The 18,679-nt window shown below is 53.4% G+C and overlaps 1 protein-coding gene across 1 annotated transcript in view; it reads right to left on the bottom strand.

The window, feature by feature from the left end:
* CADM1 (cell adhesion molecule 1) overlaps positions 1-18,679 on the bottom strand; it is a 245,321-nt gene that overhangs the window by 16,403 nt on the left and 210,239 nt on the right. The window contains exons 10-11 of the mRNA XM_077306582.1: positions 12,513-12,545; positions 3,013-3,066 (exon numbers count right to left, since the gene is read on the bottom strand). Coding sequence (XP_077162697.1) covers positions 3,013-3,066; positions 12,513-12,545 — 87 coding nt within the window. The remainder of the gene's footprint in view (positions 1-3,012; positions 3,067-12,512; positions 12,546-18,679) is intronic.

Genomic DNA, 18,679 nt, shown 5'->3' with positions numbered 1-18,679 from the left:
CAAAGGGCCAGTTTCGGTTTAACACAGCTGGTTTTACAAACTGTAAATAGATCCTGAACTCAGACAAAAAACACCCCCTCCCAGATAATTCCCAAACAGAACCACCTGCACAGAGGAAACCAAGACTCTGTTTTGGGTGTGAGCTGATCAAGGCAATCTGGCATTTTCAGGCGGCCAGAAATGCTGCTGTCATCGGCAGTAGTCTCTTCCCACTGTCTGCGGCAAGCAGTGAAATATCTCGATGTGCACCCAAAGCAGAGAGCTCTACCAGCACCTCATGCTTGGGCGTCCCCCTGGCTGGGCTCCTTTCATGCCTTTGGGTGCTGCTCTCGCACCAGTGCCCCGGAAGGCCCATGCAGGGGAGGGGGAATGAGGAGAAAGCCCCCCCCCCCGCAGGAGAGGCCATGGGACTGCATCTGCACTCAATCATCCCCAAAAGCTCCCTTCCAGATTCATCTTTGGAAAGGCTTTCCGGGGAACCTGCAGCAATCACTTGTGACGTGAACGGACGATGCCAAGTGGCAGATCCTCTTGGGATGGGAATCGCTCAAGAGTCCCACCGGCCAAGACGAGACCTTGCACAGGGGATCCCCTCGGGTGTGAAGCCAGGACAGTCTGCCGCTGCAAGCCACCGAGAAGCCACCCCAGGGGGCCACCCCAGGGGGCCGGCCTCTCCTATGGAACGCAGGCTGTTTATCACGACCACCTGGAGGGCCGAGGTGGGACCGGAAGTGCCGGGAACAGGTAATATTATTCCTTCCCCCAGCCCTGCATTAAGTGTGCTACACCCTATTCTAATTTATTGATGGGCTCTTTAAAGCCGGTGTTAACCTGTTTGTCTTGTATTATAATTGAATTTGGTCTCTAATTTAAGCGGGTGAAATTCAAGGAGTTCATCCTTCCTCAATCAATATGTTCCCCTTCAGTGACCCATTTCGAGATAGCTTCATAAAAAATAATGTATTTTGTTTTAATAAATTTAATCACTATGACAGGTGCTCAATTTTTATTGGCTGCTTCTGCAGACATCTCTTTGCCCGAGAACAAAGCTAGGCTTACAATCAATAGTAATTGATTAATCAGCATCCCCCATGAACAAAGGTGCTAATCAGTTTTTGATTAGTTAATCAAACTACACGGAAAGGCTACACAGGTCTCTTTTGATTGCACCGTGTTCAACAACATTTGTATCTGGAGCAAAATCTTAGCGGTGGGATGTGCCTGCAAGGGATAAAGGCGACTGAACTGTTTCAGCTGGGCCCAGATGGGGATCTCTGCACCGCTGCTGGGCAAAGGCAGGCAGGCCGGGGGAGAGAGAGAGAGAGACACGGCCCACCCACCGCCCTGGGCTGCCCCCCATCCAAAGCTCAGGGACGACGCTGAAGAGTTCACAAAGGCCATCAGTGTCTCAATCCACCCAACTACGCAACTCCAATGGAAAGGCGCAGGCAGTGTGCAAGGGCATGGGCACCCCTGCACACAAGCCCTGCCCCCTGCACGGGAGCTAGCAGGAAGGGCAAAAACTCCAATGTGAGGGCAAGCCTAGTGGGGAGACCAGCTCAGGGCTGAACCAAAGAGCAGGAAACTGACACGGAGCCCAAAAGAGGCTCCGGTTTGCCTGCGGGGAAGGCAGGTGAGCATAGCGGGAGGGGCATCAGAGGTATCTGTGGCAGGACACAGAAAATATGTCACAGCCACTGCCCAGCCTACCAGAAACTGGATGCGTCGTCTGGTGTCATGTGATGCACATTCACACAAACCCAGGAAGACGCCTGGTGCCGGATCTGACCTTTGCCTCCTCAGGCTCAACATTGTCCCCTCAGACCGGCAGCGGCTCTCCAACATCTCGGGCAGAGGTTTCTCTCGTCAGCCGCTGCCTGATCTTGGGAATGGCAGAGGACAGGCCTCGGGAGCTACGCAGGGTCGGCCCTGGCTAGTTCTGGGACGGGAAGGCCCTGTGCTCTGCAGAGGAGGAGGGGGCCAGCTGGACTGCCCTTTCCTCCACCAATGACAGAGGGTAGAAGCTTAAAAAACAAACCAACCCTAAAAGGCCCAAACCCTAACCGGGTTTACTTAAATCAAAAAGGGCCGGGCTTGGTTTACCCTACCCTGGGTGGCTGCGGCTGGCCTGATCTTCGCAGGTCCTGGTGGGAAGCTAAGCAGGGTCAGTCCTGGCCAGGACTCGGCCAAAGACCACCAAGGGAGGGCAGGGTCATGCACAGAGGCAAGCAATCCCAAACCACCTCTGGACGTCTCTCACCCTGGAAACCCTGCTGAGTTGCCAGAAGCTTTGACAGCAATTTTTTAGAAATAACATTAAAAGACTTGGGCAGCCGGGGTCCCAATCCCCTCCAGGCCTTCCTCCTCAGCCACAGCACTGCCCTCCCTCCCACAGCAAGATAAGGAACACAAACTTCAATATCTGGAGGGGGAGGAGTGCCACATGGGTGCAAAAAAATAGGGTGCAGAAAGGGATGACCACAGGAAGGTGAACATGGGAGGTGCAGCTCCTTGTGTGTCACATGTTCAATCCTCTGGGGCGGGATGGAAGGGTTTGAGTGTGAGAAAGCCACGGCCTTGCCACGCCAAACACGGGCAGCCGGGGTCCCAGCCAAACGGCCCTTCTGCCAAGCAAACCGGGCATCCTCCTGTGGTTTATGCCCACGACACAAATGTTATCAGACCCATTTCCTGAAAAGGATGCAAACTATTACTTCTAGCAGCTGCTGGGCAGCCCACGAGGAACACTCACGGGGCTCGGCCCCCATCTACCCCCCACCAGCCCAAGTGATTAGGATGAGATGGAATAAGGGAAGCCCATGGGGGGGGAGGGGAGAGGCTCCCAGCTATTGGCCCTTGCAGCTGATCCCCTTCTCTGATGCCACGGAGTAGTTGTGCAACGTAGAGAAAGACACAAAGGCACACAGACACACAGCCAGGACGCAAACAAGGTGGAAAGCCAACCCACAGATTGAGCTGCCAAATCAGCTTAGCCTAAAGACCGGCCCTTACCTGAGAGGTCCCCATAGTCCAGCTCCTCGGCGGAATTGGGCAACTGAGTAAAGCCTTACAAGCAAAAAACAAACTCGTTTTTCTTTGCGCTCCTCAAGGGACAAGAAAACAAAACACTTAAGAAATGAGAGGAAATGTCTCCGGGAAAAAGAACCAACCGCTGGCCGTCTGGCAGAGATTGCACTCAGATGAGCTTGCAGAAGAGGCTCCCCAATCAAGGCAGGTATATATAGAGAGAGATTTGGCCTCTTTTGAAATGGCTAGTTAGCTGCCCAGGACCTCTTGGTCTGCCCCCCCCCCCCGGAACACACATCAAACAGGGAGAATGTTCAAAATCACTCATTCAGAGCGGCATGCAAACCCCCTCCCCACCAAAAAAACCCATTTATTGTTAGAAACACCAAGAGAGGGCAGTGCATCTCCCCAGGGAACATTCCTTTGTAGAGGGAACACAGCCAAAGGAGCGAAATGGTGCTGTAGGTTTCAGTGTGCATTTAAATCCCCGGGCAATGCCAGCTACGATTGCCCGTTATCAGCGCAGAGAGAGATTGGATTGCACTTTTCAAAACTACAGGAACAATACATGGAGATTGGGTGTTGCATTTTCACAGAGGGGGAAAAAATAATCTGATAGGGAAGGTCTTAGAAAAATCCCCAAAGCAATCTGTTTTTGGGAAAGTCACCTCAAAGCTGATAAAGCCTCTTCCTGAAACCTCAATTAAAAACAAAAACAAAACTCGCTTGTCAAAGGAAAGGTGTTGTGTCCCCTCCTTGCTCTGGAACTTTCTTCTTGCCAAAGACCAGAAGGGGATCCAGCACCTTGGGACTCAGAGAGCATCTAGGGCCAAGCAAGACAGGGCCAAATTCCACATCTGGACGTTCATCTCAAAGCCCATCTGAGGCTGCAGCTGAGGGCGGTCGAGGGACGAGGTGCAGGTTGTTGCTCAAATGGCACCTCCCTTTCTTGCAAAGGCTAAAAGAGACCCAGTGGCTGCACGGTTGTGCCCCCACAAGAAGAAAAGCAGCCTGGAAGGGTCAGGGGGAAGGGTTCCTCAACCCCATCCACTGTTCCTTTTACCCAGATGGATGCTGCTTCTTTTTGTTAGAAGTAGGCCACTACCTAGAAAGCAGGCTCATTCCGAGAGGAGCAGAGGAGATCCATGGGGGCCGAATGTCCATTTGAGGTGCAGAACCCAAGGAAGGCCGGTCCCTGCGCCCTCTGTGCAGGCAGCCCATCTGCATAGTGCGGGACAGAAGGCAAGAGCACATGGGCTCTGACCCACACAACTGTTGAGTCACCTGCAAACATGTGGAGGAAGTGCCTGCAGGTGGGCCTCCTTCCTGTGATCAGTTGCCCTGCTGACCATGGGGAGGGGCCGGGCGCACGTGGGCAATCCACTCTGCTCATTTGCTATGTGCAGAGGCATGGCTTATGCTCTCTCTCCCTCCCTCCCCACGCAGGCAGGCCACCTGCAGGGTGCTACTGATGGTGCTCACAGGGAATTCAGGAGGAGTTACCCAGATGTACAACTGCTGTGGCAGTGTTTGTACTCCTTGAAATTTGGCTTACACTTTTATTGCCTCTGGTCGGTCACCATGTTGGTCTGACACAACAGGACACACTTTGAGTCCAGGAGCACCTTGAAGACAAGCAAAGTTTAATTCTGGGCAGAAGCTTCCATGTGCACGCACACGTCTTCAGATACATTGATTTGGGTGAGTTGTTGTGTTGGTCTGAAGTAATACAGAGTGGCCCTTTAAGCACCAACACAGGTTAATTCTGAGCATAAACTAGAAGGTCAGGCATGGGCATCCCTTGTGTGCAAGCCCCAATTCAATGAACATGACATGGCTTCTGGGTGGGATGGGGAATATCCCCCCATCAGCAGACCGGAAGACAGTTGGGCATTCTGTATCCCAGTGCACGCCCTAGCCTGCCTGACCCAGATTAACCCAATCCCATCAGATCTCAGAAGCTAAGCAGGGTCGGCCCTGGTGAGAGTTTGGATGAGAGACCATCAAGGAAGCCCCAGGCTTCTACGCAGAGGCAGGCAAGGGCCAACCACCTCTGAACATCTCATGCCTTGAAAAGACGGAGCTCTTCCGCCAGGCATATGGTTGAGGCATATAAGATCAGAATTGTGACCACCGCCGCTTATATGTTATGTGTAATTTGTTGTTGATGTTAATTGGGGGTTTTATGGGGATTTTATTGTGTTTTTAACTATTTATGTTGTAAACCGCCCTGAGACCTATTGGGAGAAGGGCGGTCTAAAAATTAAATAATAATAATAATAATAATAATAATAATAAATAAATAAATAATAATAATACCTTAGTGGGGTGGCCAAGTTGCAGCTCTCCCGATATCCACGGACTACATTTCCCAGGAGTCACTGCTAGGATGGTACTGGCAGGGACTCATGGGAATTGTTGTCCATGGACATCTGGAAAGCCAGTTTGGCCACCTCTCTGGGAAGCCCAGGTTGCCAAGGAAGCCCAGGTTGCCATGCAGAGGGAGGCCATGTTCCACCGCCCCTGCTTGGCTCTTGCCTTGAAGACCCCACTGGAAGTTGCCCACTGTGACTTCGATGGTGCTGCAGTCTTGCATCATGGTGTGACTCAGCTTCTCCTGCTGGCTTGCAATGCCCCTGGCCCATTGCCCCTCGGCCAAGGGAGAGCTTCTGCTCAAATGGCACGTGGAAGGCCACCAGAGCAGCCTCAGGAGCTGTTGGTCACTTGCAGGACTGAAGCACAGAGACAGTTTCCACAAGCATCCTATTTTTAGACTCCCAAATGGCGTTTTTTCATGGGGCTTTCCTTGTTCACGGAAGGAAGCATTTGTCTTCTTAAAAGTAAAAAGGGCAGTTTTGCACGTTCTTTTTGGGGTGCGAAGAATCTTTTGGTTTCTCCCCCAAAGGCAATTTAAGAGGCCACTATTTCTGATTCCCTGAGCAAGTGACAGGCAGGAGAGGCCGCTGACGTGAATCGGAGACTGTCCAGAGGTCTCTTTTCAGGCCACCAATTGTGCCTTGAGGCTCCACTGCTCCTTGCATGCCTTAATTAGGAGGCTTCCTCTGTTGTGCTTTTTTGTGGATAAGGAGAACACGGACATCCCCGCAGTGTCCAGCTGCTCCATCGCAGGGAAATAAAAAGCAGAAATCTCCCGGGTCTGATCAGAAACAATCCCAAGACAGACCCCTCCCTGACTATGCCACAGAGGGACCTGCAGCACACCTGACGGCATCGTTCACAAAGAGATTTCTAGAACAGCAACTCATCTCTTTTACAAAACTAGAATTGAGCATGGGAAATATTTCTCCAAAACTCACCTGAGCAGTTCTATCTCAGCTTGCTTACTTCTCAGGGTAATCTGTCCCTGGTTTTCTACCAAGAGCATAATGTTTGCAACCATGCTGGGCACCATGGCAATGAGTTGTTGGGGGAAGAATTTTATGTTGTATTATTGCTATCTTAATTGTACATTTTAGGGTATTAATGACTATATTGGGATGTTTTTAAATTGATGTTTTATATGATGTTTTATTGTGAACCACTGTGAGCCAGCAAGCTGGCTCACGGCGGTATATAAATCTAAGTAATACACAAACAAACAAATCCCCTCTGCTTCTTCCTTGCCTTGAAGAAATAAACTGAATTATATAATTATAAATAAATAAATAAATACCCCCCTTGGAGGGGTTGCCATAAACTGGTAGCTAAACAGGGTCTGTACTTGGGGGGGGGGACGTCATCAAGGGAGAATTTGCAGAGGAAGGTAATGGCCAACCCTCTCTGCTTCTCCCTCACCAGAGTTGCTATAAGTCAGCTGTTTAAACTCAAAACCTCCAAGACAAGACAATGATGAGATGATGGAAAATGTCAGAGTGTGCCTGGTGGATCAGACTGAAGGTCCCTCCGGCCCAGCACCCTCGGCCGTGTGCCAGGCAGGTAGGTGGACTGGGAGCTTGACATCGAGGGCCCAACTGCATTTGGCCTCCCTGCCAGAGAGTTTTCCATGCAGCCATTCTGGCTAATTTCTGTTAAGGGACCTGGCCTCTGCCTGACCCGCCATTTTGAATTGGGGTTTCTTACATGGGACGCTGTTGGCCAGCCCCCTTGCTCGATGAAGATGCTCGTGACACTCTTGGGGAAAAAAGGGCCGGAAAGACGACTCCTAACAGCAGCCATGCAAAAAGGCTGGGTCAAGAAAGCCATGCGGGTTTTCCCCCCTGGCAGGCAGGTCCAGACTGGGTCTTGCTTGGCCCTTGATGCTGCTCCTTCCCTTGATGCAGCTGCAGTCCGCCATGCACTCTAACATCTTGCATGGAGACCTGGCTTGCTGGAAGGGTTATCCTGGGCTGGTTGGCTGCCGTCTACTTGGCATGCTCCTTGCAGAGAAGAGGGCTTAAGAAAGAGCTGGGCAAGCGAGCTGGGTGGGCATCGCCAAGGGTGCCCTTTTCCTTCCGTTCCCTCCCCCACCCGTGCTCACTTCAGCTTGGTCAGGTTTGATACTGAGAGTGGTTTTCCCACCCAGCACGTGGGGCAGCCTTCTTTACGGCCCCTCCCCAATAAATTAGAGGTTGCTCCCAATTTAAACAGAATTGCAGCCATCCCATCTCCAGATTGACCTGAGGCATCCCTAAACCTGATGCTCATGGCAATGGTTTGATGGAAGGTGTGCCGGCAAGAGATTAAAGCACACGTGTGCTTTGCCACATTGCACCCTGCAGAATGTCTCATGTGCCTGTGTGGGTTCTGCGCTAGGGAAGGCAGCGGGGAATGCGTCTGTGTTGTTCTGCGGTGAATGCCAACAGCCTCTCCTTTGGCTTCACAAGAGATTTCAAAAGGCCCTGAGCACATCCGGCAGTGGATCCGGTGGTAGCCCGGGGCTCAATACAACCCACTGATCTTACCCAGGGGCAGCTTTCCTGGTACCACATGAGGAGGCGTTTTGGGCCTGCACTGTGCATTCCTGTGCCTGTAAAATGTATCCCCCAAAGGAACATTTGATTTGGAACCGGCTCTTCTCTCTCTCTCTCTCATTCACACCCGCCCACCAGCAGCGTTCAAAAGGGCATCACTGTGAATTCCCATTTGCAAAAAGTGGCTTTCAGGCCGGCTTCATCAGCGGACAGATTCTCGGGGAAACTTAAATGGTTTGATTTTCGAGAAGAAATCGACCCTCTAAAGCTGGGGGGGGGGGGGCGGGGAGCTTGGCGACTGGCACCGGCCTACCTCTCCCGCACATGCAGCTGCCCCCGCTTCTCCTCTTGCTCACTTGGGGCACAGAGCCTCCCAAAAGGCAGGGGAAGGGGACTCTGCACAACATCACTGCAGTGCAGCCAAAGCCAGGGCCCCAGCCACAAAACATGCGGTTATTCAATTTCGGATGATGAATGCAGACGAGGGGAGAGCAGACATGGAAACTGGCAAGTGGAAGATCTTGGCTTTGCACAGTGGAAGAGTTAAGAATGCTTTAATGCCTCCCATGCACAGCAGCTGTCCATGCTACCTGCAAGGAGAGAATGACTTGGAGGAGGGGTTGCAACTTCTTGGGCATGCACGCACAAATGCCTCTCCTTTTCACTCCGGTAGGATACACTCCAAAAGTTTTTGCACCGGGTGCTTCAACAGCCTCTCGGCCTTCCACCCGTGTGGCTTTCACTGTCCCGCCACAATGGTGAGGGCAGCAGTTTAAATAATCCGAAATTAGTTGGGTTTGGAGTTTTTAAATTTTGTTTTGCGGTTTTTGTTTGTTTGGGGTTTTTTTTGGAGAAAATCCATCTGGTTTCACAGTCTCCATGCCCCTCATGCATTCCTCATAGTCCACGGACATGCTGACTCCAGTTGGACATTGTTCAAAACAAATGGCCAACATGCACACATCAGCACGCTTCACACACCCTCCAGCAACGCAAGCTTGGGAAGACCCCTGGCCTTGGGAAAACGGACGCGGAGCTGCCTTGGACTGAAGCAGCTCCGCAGGGGCCAGGATCATCCTTGAAGTGAGAGAAAGCATCTTGGAGATGAAATTTACTCCCTGGGCCAATTGTGTCAATGGTCAAAGGCCTCCTTCAGCTCTGGCACAGAGTTATAGGGTGCCAGCGGGCCTAGTGGTTGCCCCCTTTTTTGAGACACAGGGCAGATTCTTTCAAAGCAAAACTCAGCATTTCTTGTTTATCAGTTCTGTCCACCGATTTGGACTGTCTCAGAAATATGCTTTTGATTTGATTTTGAGTCTTTTTTGTTCTATACCCCCATGTTGTTTTGACTTGTGTGTCTCCTTAAGAGGAGCAAAAAATATGTTAATGGTCTGTTTCTCCAAGGAACCATGATTATCTCCCCAGTCCTTTTCTAATATGCACGGCCCTCAAATGAAGGCTGGCTAGAGGGAGTCACATGAAATCGGCCACAGGCGCTTCCAAGGGAGTCTTGGGCCATTGTGGGGGGAGGGCTTCAGCGCACAGGCCCCCCCCATGGTTAGGGGCTGGGATGTTTGCACCCAAATGACCTGCTCTGTAAGCACAAACTGAACTCCCCTCTCCTCTCTGGAAGGCAGAAGCTACAATTCCTCGTCTACCGCTTTTGCATACAGGAACTGATCACCTGCGTGAGCAAACGCCTGCTCAGATATCCAGCTTGGACGAAGCCCTCCTAGTTCCACGCAAGCAAAGACTTTGTGGACTCTGTGCCTGCCCTCACGCTGCAGAGGGCCAGAAGGTCACCTGCCCACTGCTCTGGATCAGAAGACCCTGCGGGGCACCCACCACCACTTTTCCTGATGCCTGACAGGGGTCCTTAGGGAGGGGGCAGGCATCCTGATGGGCCACTGAATCTCTCATTGACTGTGCAGATCAAAATGACACTGTTTGAAACAGAAATTGCTCCTCTACTCCTCTTGTCCTACACACTGGAGTTTCTTCTCCTCTTTCTCTCCCTGTGACTCCGCCTCCCACAGTGGCCATTTTGGGAGTGGGGAGGCCATTTTAGGACCGTACGTCAACATTCCAAATGGGCCCATAGGCTCCAAAAGTCTGGGGGCCTCTGGCTTAGATTCCCCTTCCCCCACCCCCTGCTCCAGCTGGCATCAGAGCCACGAAGAACCACACGCCCCAGGGGTTCCTCTCTCACCTCACACTGTAGGGGCTGTCATGACATGGCTTTACAATTCTTTGCAGGCTTCTATGTGAGAATTCACAAAAACCTGATTTCCTTTTTCTGAAAGCTCACAGTAAAAGCTTTCAACAAGCCAGCATAATCAGTGCAAGCTGAATGGAGTCCTCTCATCACCAGCCTAAAAAACTTTTCTGATTAGATTGCAAGGGCTATGCAGCAGGTGGCTACGAGCAGACACCTTTTGCTAAATCAGAACATTCGTTTAGATCGGCCGATGCAGGCCGTCCGAACAGACAACGAGGCTTAGGCCCGTCTCTGGGCAGGAATCCGAGAGGAAGAGGCCTTCCTGGTCCGCCTGGCTGGCTCTAAACTAGGCCTGTGCGCACACACACAAAATTCGGGCCATTTCAGATTTGGTCCAAACTGATTCAGGCCAAATCCGAATCACACAAACGACCCCTCACTTTTGCAGATTTGGCCTCCTCCAAAAAGTATTGGGGTTTCTTTCTTCCCGATTCCCCCCCCCCTCCTCCCAGGTGGTGGAAAGCTCCTGCTGCCTGCGAAGGGGATAAGGAGCACCTGCCAGACGGCACATCCGTCATGAGGAGCTGTTTGGGGCGCCGCAACCTTTGAATGTCTCCCCAAGTCATTGCAAGCAGCTTTGCCCGTGAAGCCCCGAGGAGGCATTTAAGGGGTGCACTCTGCCTGCCTTCATTAGCTGTTTGGTGGGTGCCCCCCCCTCCCCCCACAAGTCCTTTCTGGGGGGGGGAGAAATTTAAACTGGCCAATTTAAAAACAGGGGCAGACGCTTCAGCTTGGTGCATCCCAAAAGAACCCGAATCAGCTTTGATTCGGGTATTTTTCAGCTCATCTAAACTGAGCCGCCCACAGCCACGCTGAGCAGGAGGGGCCTGCCCCAAATCACCAATGCCGAAAGGTCCTGACGGAGCCCTTCCTGATCCCAGTCCAACTCTGCCTGCACAAAGACGACAACAGGAGCCGGACGAAGAAACGGATCGTGCCTTTCCGTTCCACAAGGCCAGTGCCGAATTTAAAATGGGTCTCCTACCACTGTATGTTGCAGCTGCTGCACTTAGTCTGAAATGAGGGAGCTGCCAGAGCTCTGATGCTCTGAGAGGCAAAGAGGTTTGAGAAATCTCTGATAAGGCACAGGAAAATTCCTTTAAAATGCCAAGCCTGCAGGCTGCACCACATCTGCGCATGTGATGATTCAACACGCGAGGCGCTGAGCATTAGGAATCTCTACTCTTCGTTCTTCCTGGCAATGGGAGGTCGCCAGGAGTCAGAACTGGCCAGGGGGCCCGTTGCCCAAGGGGAAGGGTGCAGCCAGACCCCTGCGCCATGTGCTTGATATTTGGGGAGGTAGCATTGCCCAGCAGGAGCACCCAGAGGCAACCAGGACCTGGAGAGGCCAGGCCAGCCCGATCCCATCAGATGGGGGAAGCTAAGTTGGGTGGGCCATGGCTGGCACTTGCAAGGGCGGCTGCCAAGGAACATTACGGGCCGTGACACAGGGGCAGGAGACAGCAAAACACCCCTGAGCGTCTCCTGCCTGGCAAGAAGACAACCCTGGGTCTCCTGGCTGTGTGACACACTCCATACGACCCCCTTTCAGTCCGGGCGTTCCTCCCAGGAAGCGGCAGCCCACGTCCCACTCCGTCTCTCTTGGACAGGCTGGGCCAGGAGTGCGTTTTCAGGCCTGGGCTGCCGGTCTCAGCATGACCCTTGCCACGTTTCTGATGTTTGTCCATTGAAGTCTTTCCGGCCCATATTTTGCCAGCTCACTTATTAGCCTGAACTGAAGTTAGACTGTCCCCGTTAGAGGAGCGGGTGGGGTGGGGGTCTTTTGGTGAGCAGAATTAGTTTGCGCAAGTGTTCGTGCCACCCGCAGGGGCAACATGCGCTCCGGAGCCTCCCTTGCGATCCCTGTGACATGAGAGCGCATGACTCGTGTTGTCCTCAGAATATTACCCTCTCCTGCCTCCCTTGCCTATTTATGGCCTTCGCTTCAAAAACGGAGACCCCCAGTTTTCAAAGCCTGGCGCCACTGCAATGCTTGCTCTGAAGAGCAATACTACGGCCTGCTCCCCCGCCCGGCCCTGCGGTGTCTGCCGGATGTGGGGAATTGCTGGGGGCTGGGGCTGGCCGCAAGGGAATGCGAAATTCAAATCAGAAGGGCCGAGGCCAGGCCTTGTATCCAGCCTGCCAAAGCGTGGCATATTTATGAGATCCGTCCACTCGAAATGCGAGCTCATGGGCAGGCTTGGCCCCCCCCGGCCCCCCCTGCCCCCCCGCTTCCCACGCTTGCCTTGCTGCTCAGCCCTGCTGAGAGAGAAGAGAAACAGGAATGCAATACCAACCGTGAACTGCCGGGTCTGTCGTCGCCGTTGTGTCTACACGCGGGAACAGAGGATTGGAGGAAGGGAGGAAACAGGAGGAACGGCATGCAAAAGAAGGGAGATGGAAAAAAATGGAACAGATAATATATGAGCAAGCTTTCAAAGAACATTGCGTGACAAGCCATAATAAAATGAAAGGCAAAAAGCATTTGAAGTGAGTTGCACTGTTTCTCTTTTTTAAAGACATGCCTTGAAGCTTAAAAGCTGTGAGCCGGAGGGACACAATCCAAAAAGTCTTGCTTGCATTGGCAGCTGTGATCCTTTCTGGTGGTCAGGCGTTGGGGGAGACGTGCAAGATGGGGAGGAACGCCACAGCCCCGTCCCATCCGAGAGAGCAGGGGCTCCCGACCGCAGAGGGGTCAGTAGGGCCACCCATTCAAACATGGCCTTTGCAAAACACGCCCTGCCCCCATCCCAGCTGCCAGGCCAAGGCCAAGCACAGCCTGGGTCTCCACCTTCCCCGGCGTTGCATGCAGAGGACAACCATGGATGGCGCACCACATTCTGCATCCATGTGCCTCGGGGGAATAACAGCGGGGATGCCTCCGGTCCCTCCTCCCCTCCACACCCAGGAGCCTAAAGCATGACGCGCCTTCGTCCCGGAGGGGAAAGGAGAGTGGCCTCGTCTCCGTCAAGCCAGGAACTGGGCAGGGGAGAAGCCATGAGCCAGCGAAGAAGCCCAGCTCTGCAAAGCCTGAAGGGAGGCTGCATTTATTTAGATAGATTTCTATACCGCCCCCCTCCCTTGCGTATGGTATTGTTTGGTACTGCATTGTAGGGCCTTCCTGAGGGGGCAGGCAAGGAGGAGAGATGCTCACCTCTAGTTAGAAGGTTTTTTGTTTTGACCACATTGCTTGACTGCTTTTCTGGGAACAGCCACTATGCAAATTGAATGGTAAATTTTAAAAAATAAAGGCACCCGGTGATTCAACACACTCAGTTCACTGAGCTGCCAAGGCCCTCCCTGGCCTATGAAACCCGCTCTGATTAAGGGTTTGGATCCACCTGGAGGACTTGGGGATGGAGCCTGGGAAGGGGAGATCAGCGGGGCACAATGACATAGAGCCCCACTCCAAAGCAGCACCTGCTGTTCAGCCAGGCCTCCAAGACCTAGGCCACAGAGCAGCTAAACCCTCTCTAACTCAGCAGGCTCAAACAATGGGCTTCATTCCAGAGCTTAGTTGCAGGAGGGTAGCCAGATCTTTCTGCAGTTGAGAATCATAAGAACATAAGAAGAGCCCTGCTGGGTCAGACCTGGGGCGTCCCTCCAGTCCAGCCTCCCTTCTCACACAGGGGCCAGCCAGTTCCTCTGGAGGGCCAGCCACAGGGCAGAGAGGCCGACCCTCAGAAGAGCCCTGCTGGGTCAGGCCAGGGAGGGTCCCTCCAGTCCAGCCTCCAGTCTCACCCAGGGGCCAGCCAGTTCCTCTGCAGGGCCAGCCACAGGGCAGGGAGGCCGAGGCCTTCCTAAGAACATCAGGAGAGCCCTGCTGGGTCAGGCCAGGGAGGGTCCCTCCAGTCCAGCCTCCAGTCTCACCCAGGGGCCAGCCAGTTCCTCTGCAGGGCCAGCCACAGGGCAGGGAGGCCGAGGCCTTCCTAAGAACATCAGGAGAGCCCTGCTGGGTCAGGCCAGGGAGGGTCCCTCCAGTCCAGCCTCCCGTCTCACCCAGGGGCCAGCCAGTTCCTCTGCAGGGCCAGGCACAGGGCCTTACCCAGATAGTGCTTCCAGGCTCTGAGAGTCAGAGGAAAGGTTCCCATCAGCCAGCTTGGCTAGTAGCCATTCACAGAATCGTAGAGTTGGAAGGGGCCACAGAGGCCATCTAGTCCCACCCCCTGCTCAACGCAGGATCAGCCCAAAGCATCCTAAAGCTTCCAAGAACAGCGTGTTCAAGCAAAGGTTGGATACACCCTTGTCTTGGATGCCATTGATAGAATTAATCTCTGTGGACCTCTTTCATCCTCTTTCAAAGCCGTGTCGTTCCACTGACCATCACGGCATCCCCTGGAAGAGGATTCCACATTTGAATCACTCTCTGTATAAAATAGTATTTCGTTCTGTCGATCCTGAACCCATAACCCATCAACTTCACAGGAGGCACTCACATTCTAGTATTTTGGGAGAGGGAGAAAGAATTCTCTTTGTCAACTCTCTCCAGCCCATGCCTACAAGATTTTTCCATTTTTGGGAGCAACACGGATCTGAAGAAGGGAGTTTTGATCCTCGAAAGCTCAGACCCCCAAAATCTTGCTGGTCTTGAAGCTAGCTGTTCCAGAGTTTGCCAATCAAGCCACCTAGTTTAACCGGGGCGGACACAGGGTGGTTCTGCTGGAGTTTGGAAGATGCAGGGAAGACCTAAGGTGCTGCCCACATGGGGCCATAAACCCCACAGCAGATCTTTTGGGTTCAGCCCAGGCAATGTTTCAATGGGGGGGGGGGGAGGGAGGGGGAGGAGTCCTTCCAGCAAAAAGGCCACTCAAGACCAAGCAGTGGTTCCTGTGCCATTCGGGGACTTGAGCTTCCTATTCTGAAAGAAGACCAGCTCATGGAGGTATCGCTCCACAATCCACTGGCTGCCCACGGAAGCCGAAAGGGGCCCAGCAAGCCCAGTTCTCCCTTTCTGCAATTAGGGCAAGGACGACGTGCACGAAATTCCTCCAGAGGGAAGAGGGCAAGACGAGGAAAAAAATAATAGAAAGGAGAGAGACATGTACATAACCCGCATGGGGGAAAAATCACACAATACTTATGAATGGCACCGCTTAAAACACTGAAGCCAAAAAGAAAACCCTGCGCAATTGGAGTAAGACACTTCACCAAGGGCTGCACGGCAGTAATTTGCCTACGTGGGCTAGTTTGGACAGCACAGACGGGCCGCAGCTGGGAATTCTGGGCAACCGGCAGCTCGATCCCCTCGGCCCATGCTGGCTCCAGCACTGGGAGCACAACCGGGAGGGCAGCCCTGCTCTGCAGGGAGGGCAGAAAGGAGGCCTGCCCCACTTAGCCACCCCCCACCCCCCGCAAGCAGTACTCTAGCCGCATGCACTCCCAGGGGGGGGGGGCAGAGGGAGCGAAGGGAAAGGACTGGCAGAGCTGAGAGCTCACTGGACAGATCATGGTCTCCCCAGAGACTCAATTTACGGGCTTTCCTGGGAGCAGGGCTTAAAGGAAACCGCAGGGGGGCCGGGACTGCTGTCCACGCGCTAGAAAAAGATGATTAGTCCGGGGTTTCCAGGCACAGTGCAGCTCGCTTTTCCTGTCCGGGGACAGAGATCAGCAGGACAAGGACACACAAAAATGAAACACAAAAGTTGTCAAGCAGTTAAAGGCGAACAAAGATCCCAAGTCAAACCACATCATGTTGACTGCAGCTGGAATGGCAAAGTCATGATTAGCAGATGGGCTGGATGATCGCAGCAGGAAACAAAGCAGTTAATGGTTAGAGGTGCGCTGGCTAGATCTCCGGCCGAGGGGAATGGCAGCCTTCCCACTGCTAAGCGGCGGGGCACGGGGGCCCTTAGCATTCGTAAGGCATTCTGCAGGGAGCGTCCTGAAAAGAATGGCTTCAAGTTTGAAAAGCAAGACCCATTCCTCTCCCCCCCCCCCCAAATTCTGAAAACGGAAGGTCCTCGCGCGTCAGCCTCTTTGGTAAGCAACACCGAGAAGGGGACTCTACGGCACGTTGTGTTCCCGGAAATGACAAAAGTACAAGAAGAAGCGTGTTTGCTCATGGCCGGAGAAGCACCCTCCCTTTCCAAGCACCCAGGAGGGGGCCAAGGGGAGAATTCTCTGCTCATGGTGATGGCAACTTCTGCTCCCACCCCCGAAACCCAGGGCTTTCTCACAACCCTGACACCTGACGCCAGAGGGGGAAATGGTCTGCCCAAACCTCAGTATTCATTGCCCTGCTTGCCCCGGCCTGGACGGCCCCACCTTGTCAGGTTCCGAGGCCTTGCTTAGCACCCAGCTGGGAGACCCCGAGGAAATCCGGGGCTCCTACAGGGGAGCAGGCTGTGGCACTCCTCCTCCAGACCTCTCTGGCCTCACACGGCCTGCAGAGTCACCAGCCACCGGCCCCCACTGCCTTTCCCCACGCCTCTGCCTTGAGCAGCAAAGCAAAGTGGGAATACACGGGCACCATCGACGGCCTCCATCCTAGATAACTAAGCTGCCGAAAAAGAGAGGGTGACAAAAAGGACGCGGCCCTCCCCTGCACAGGCGATATTCCACGGGGACCGGAAGGTCTCCTCCGCGGCACTTTCGGGTCCACTGCGATGGCTCTGCTCCCACACTCACTGAGTGCCACAGACCGGGCGGGGTTATTACAACTAATCCACAGAATTATTCCACAACGTCCAACAGAACGGGCTCCGTAAACAAAAATGGAAATCCAAGGACAGTTCTAAAATAAATAGAAAAAGAAAAAGAGCTGGCTTTTCATATCCCGCTTTTCACTGCCCGAAGGAGTCTCAAAGCGGCTTACAAACCGGATGAGAGTCTGCCACTCCATCACGCGGGCGCTAAATAAATAAAAGGAGAACAAATTTGAAGTCTGGCAGTCCCCATGTAGAACGAGGGGAATTCAGTGCTTAAAAAGGATGTTTTCAAACAACGCAAGAACCGGAGGCAGAATCAGCACCTACCTGAGGCAGCAATGGTCCTGAGTGTAAGGGGGCAGGATCGGGCCATCCCAGGCCCATCTTCCACGCTCTGGGTCCCTAAGGGCCACAGGGGGAGCCCAGCCAGAGGCGCCGGCAGAGCAGTGGGGAGACAGGCTGTGCTTCAAAGGCAGAACATGCCCAGCGCCTCCCGCTCATTTCTGATGACCTCCCACCAAATAGGTTTCACTTCAGCTGCTCGGCTTGCCCGACAAAGAGGGCACAGAGATGGTGTGTGTGTGTGTGTGTGTGTGTGTGTGGGGCCCTTCTTGGCCTCAGATCTGCTCTGCCCCGAGGGGTTGGCAAAAGGCCTCAAGAATGGCCTTCTGTGCAGAAGAGCAACGTCAACGGCCACTGGAAGCTTCTTGCGGGGCGTCCTGCTTGTATGACACTCAGGAGATAGCTTCATTTGCAGACCAGATGTTTCACAAAAACAATCAGGATCCGTTTAGGCGTTTTGTGTAGCATGGAAAATGACTGCTTGAAGCGTGGCGCTGCATATTGTGCTGAAATTTAACGCTTCGTTCCACACGGCTCCATGTCCAGGCCTCACTCAGGCCTCCTGTCCAGTGAAACGGGGCCGGCCCTGAAGCTCCATGACCAAAGTCGGGCCGAAGCCCCCGGAAGGCCACGCAGCCCACCAGGCGGGGAACAGAAGCGGCACAATCTTGCTTCGGCCACCAAGACTTATGGTGCTCTTGAACGAAGGGCTTCCTTCCAGAGATCCTGGCCCTTGATGGGGGCTCAACCACCACATGGCTCCTCAAGAGGAAGAGCCAACCGCAAAGTGTCCAGGGTTAAAGTCAAGCAGAACTTTCACAATTACTCTTGGCCATTTCAGGCTGAAATTCTCTTTCACGGGATGCCTTTTAAAACCATTATGCTAAAATCTTTCCTTCTCCCGAGCCCCCCAGGGAAGCTCCCTGTGCTCTGGTGGCAGCTATTGCTGAAGTGACGGTCCAAACGTCTTCTAACGGAGAACCAGAAAGCCCCACCCAATCCCGGCCACTTTCAAAAAAGACTTTGCAGGTGCCAGAAAAGGGGCCTCTCTGCGACTACCTTATCACCACGGGCACCATCTTGGGATTCCTATTCTTCAGTGTCAGCGACAGAAGTCCCAGCCACAGGGACGGGTCGACACCCCACTCGATCCAGCAGAGAACCTGAGGTTCCTGGAGACATCGGGGCAAACAGCGGCAATGGCAGGAGCTTCCCCCATGTGCCATGCTCCTCCCGAGAAGAACAAAGCAGGGAAAGTCTGGCGTCGTTCCCGTCCACGTCCCCGCCCAGTAACTTGGTAAGGGTCACTAACAGACATTTTGGCATTTTTTCTCTTCTGTGCAGCAGGCAGAATTTTCCTTCAGGTACTGAAGCGAAAACGGTCCCTTCAGGGCAGACCTGCCTGCTGAACAAAGAGGCCAGCAAAAGCACTACAAACCAAACCAAACCAAACCAAACCAACCCTCTTGATCGGG

Source organism: Paroedura picta, chromosome 12 (genome assembly GCF_049243985.1).
Source record: "Paroedura picta isolate Pp20150507F chromosome 12, Ppicta_v3.0, whole genome shotgun sequence".
NCBI lineage: Eukaryota > Metazoa > Chordata > Lepidosauria > Squamata > Gekkonidae > Paroedura > Paroedura picta.
Note: the sequence above shows the minus strand (reverse complement) of the source record. Positions and strands in the feature narration are given on the sequence as shown.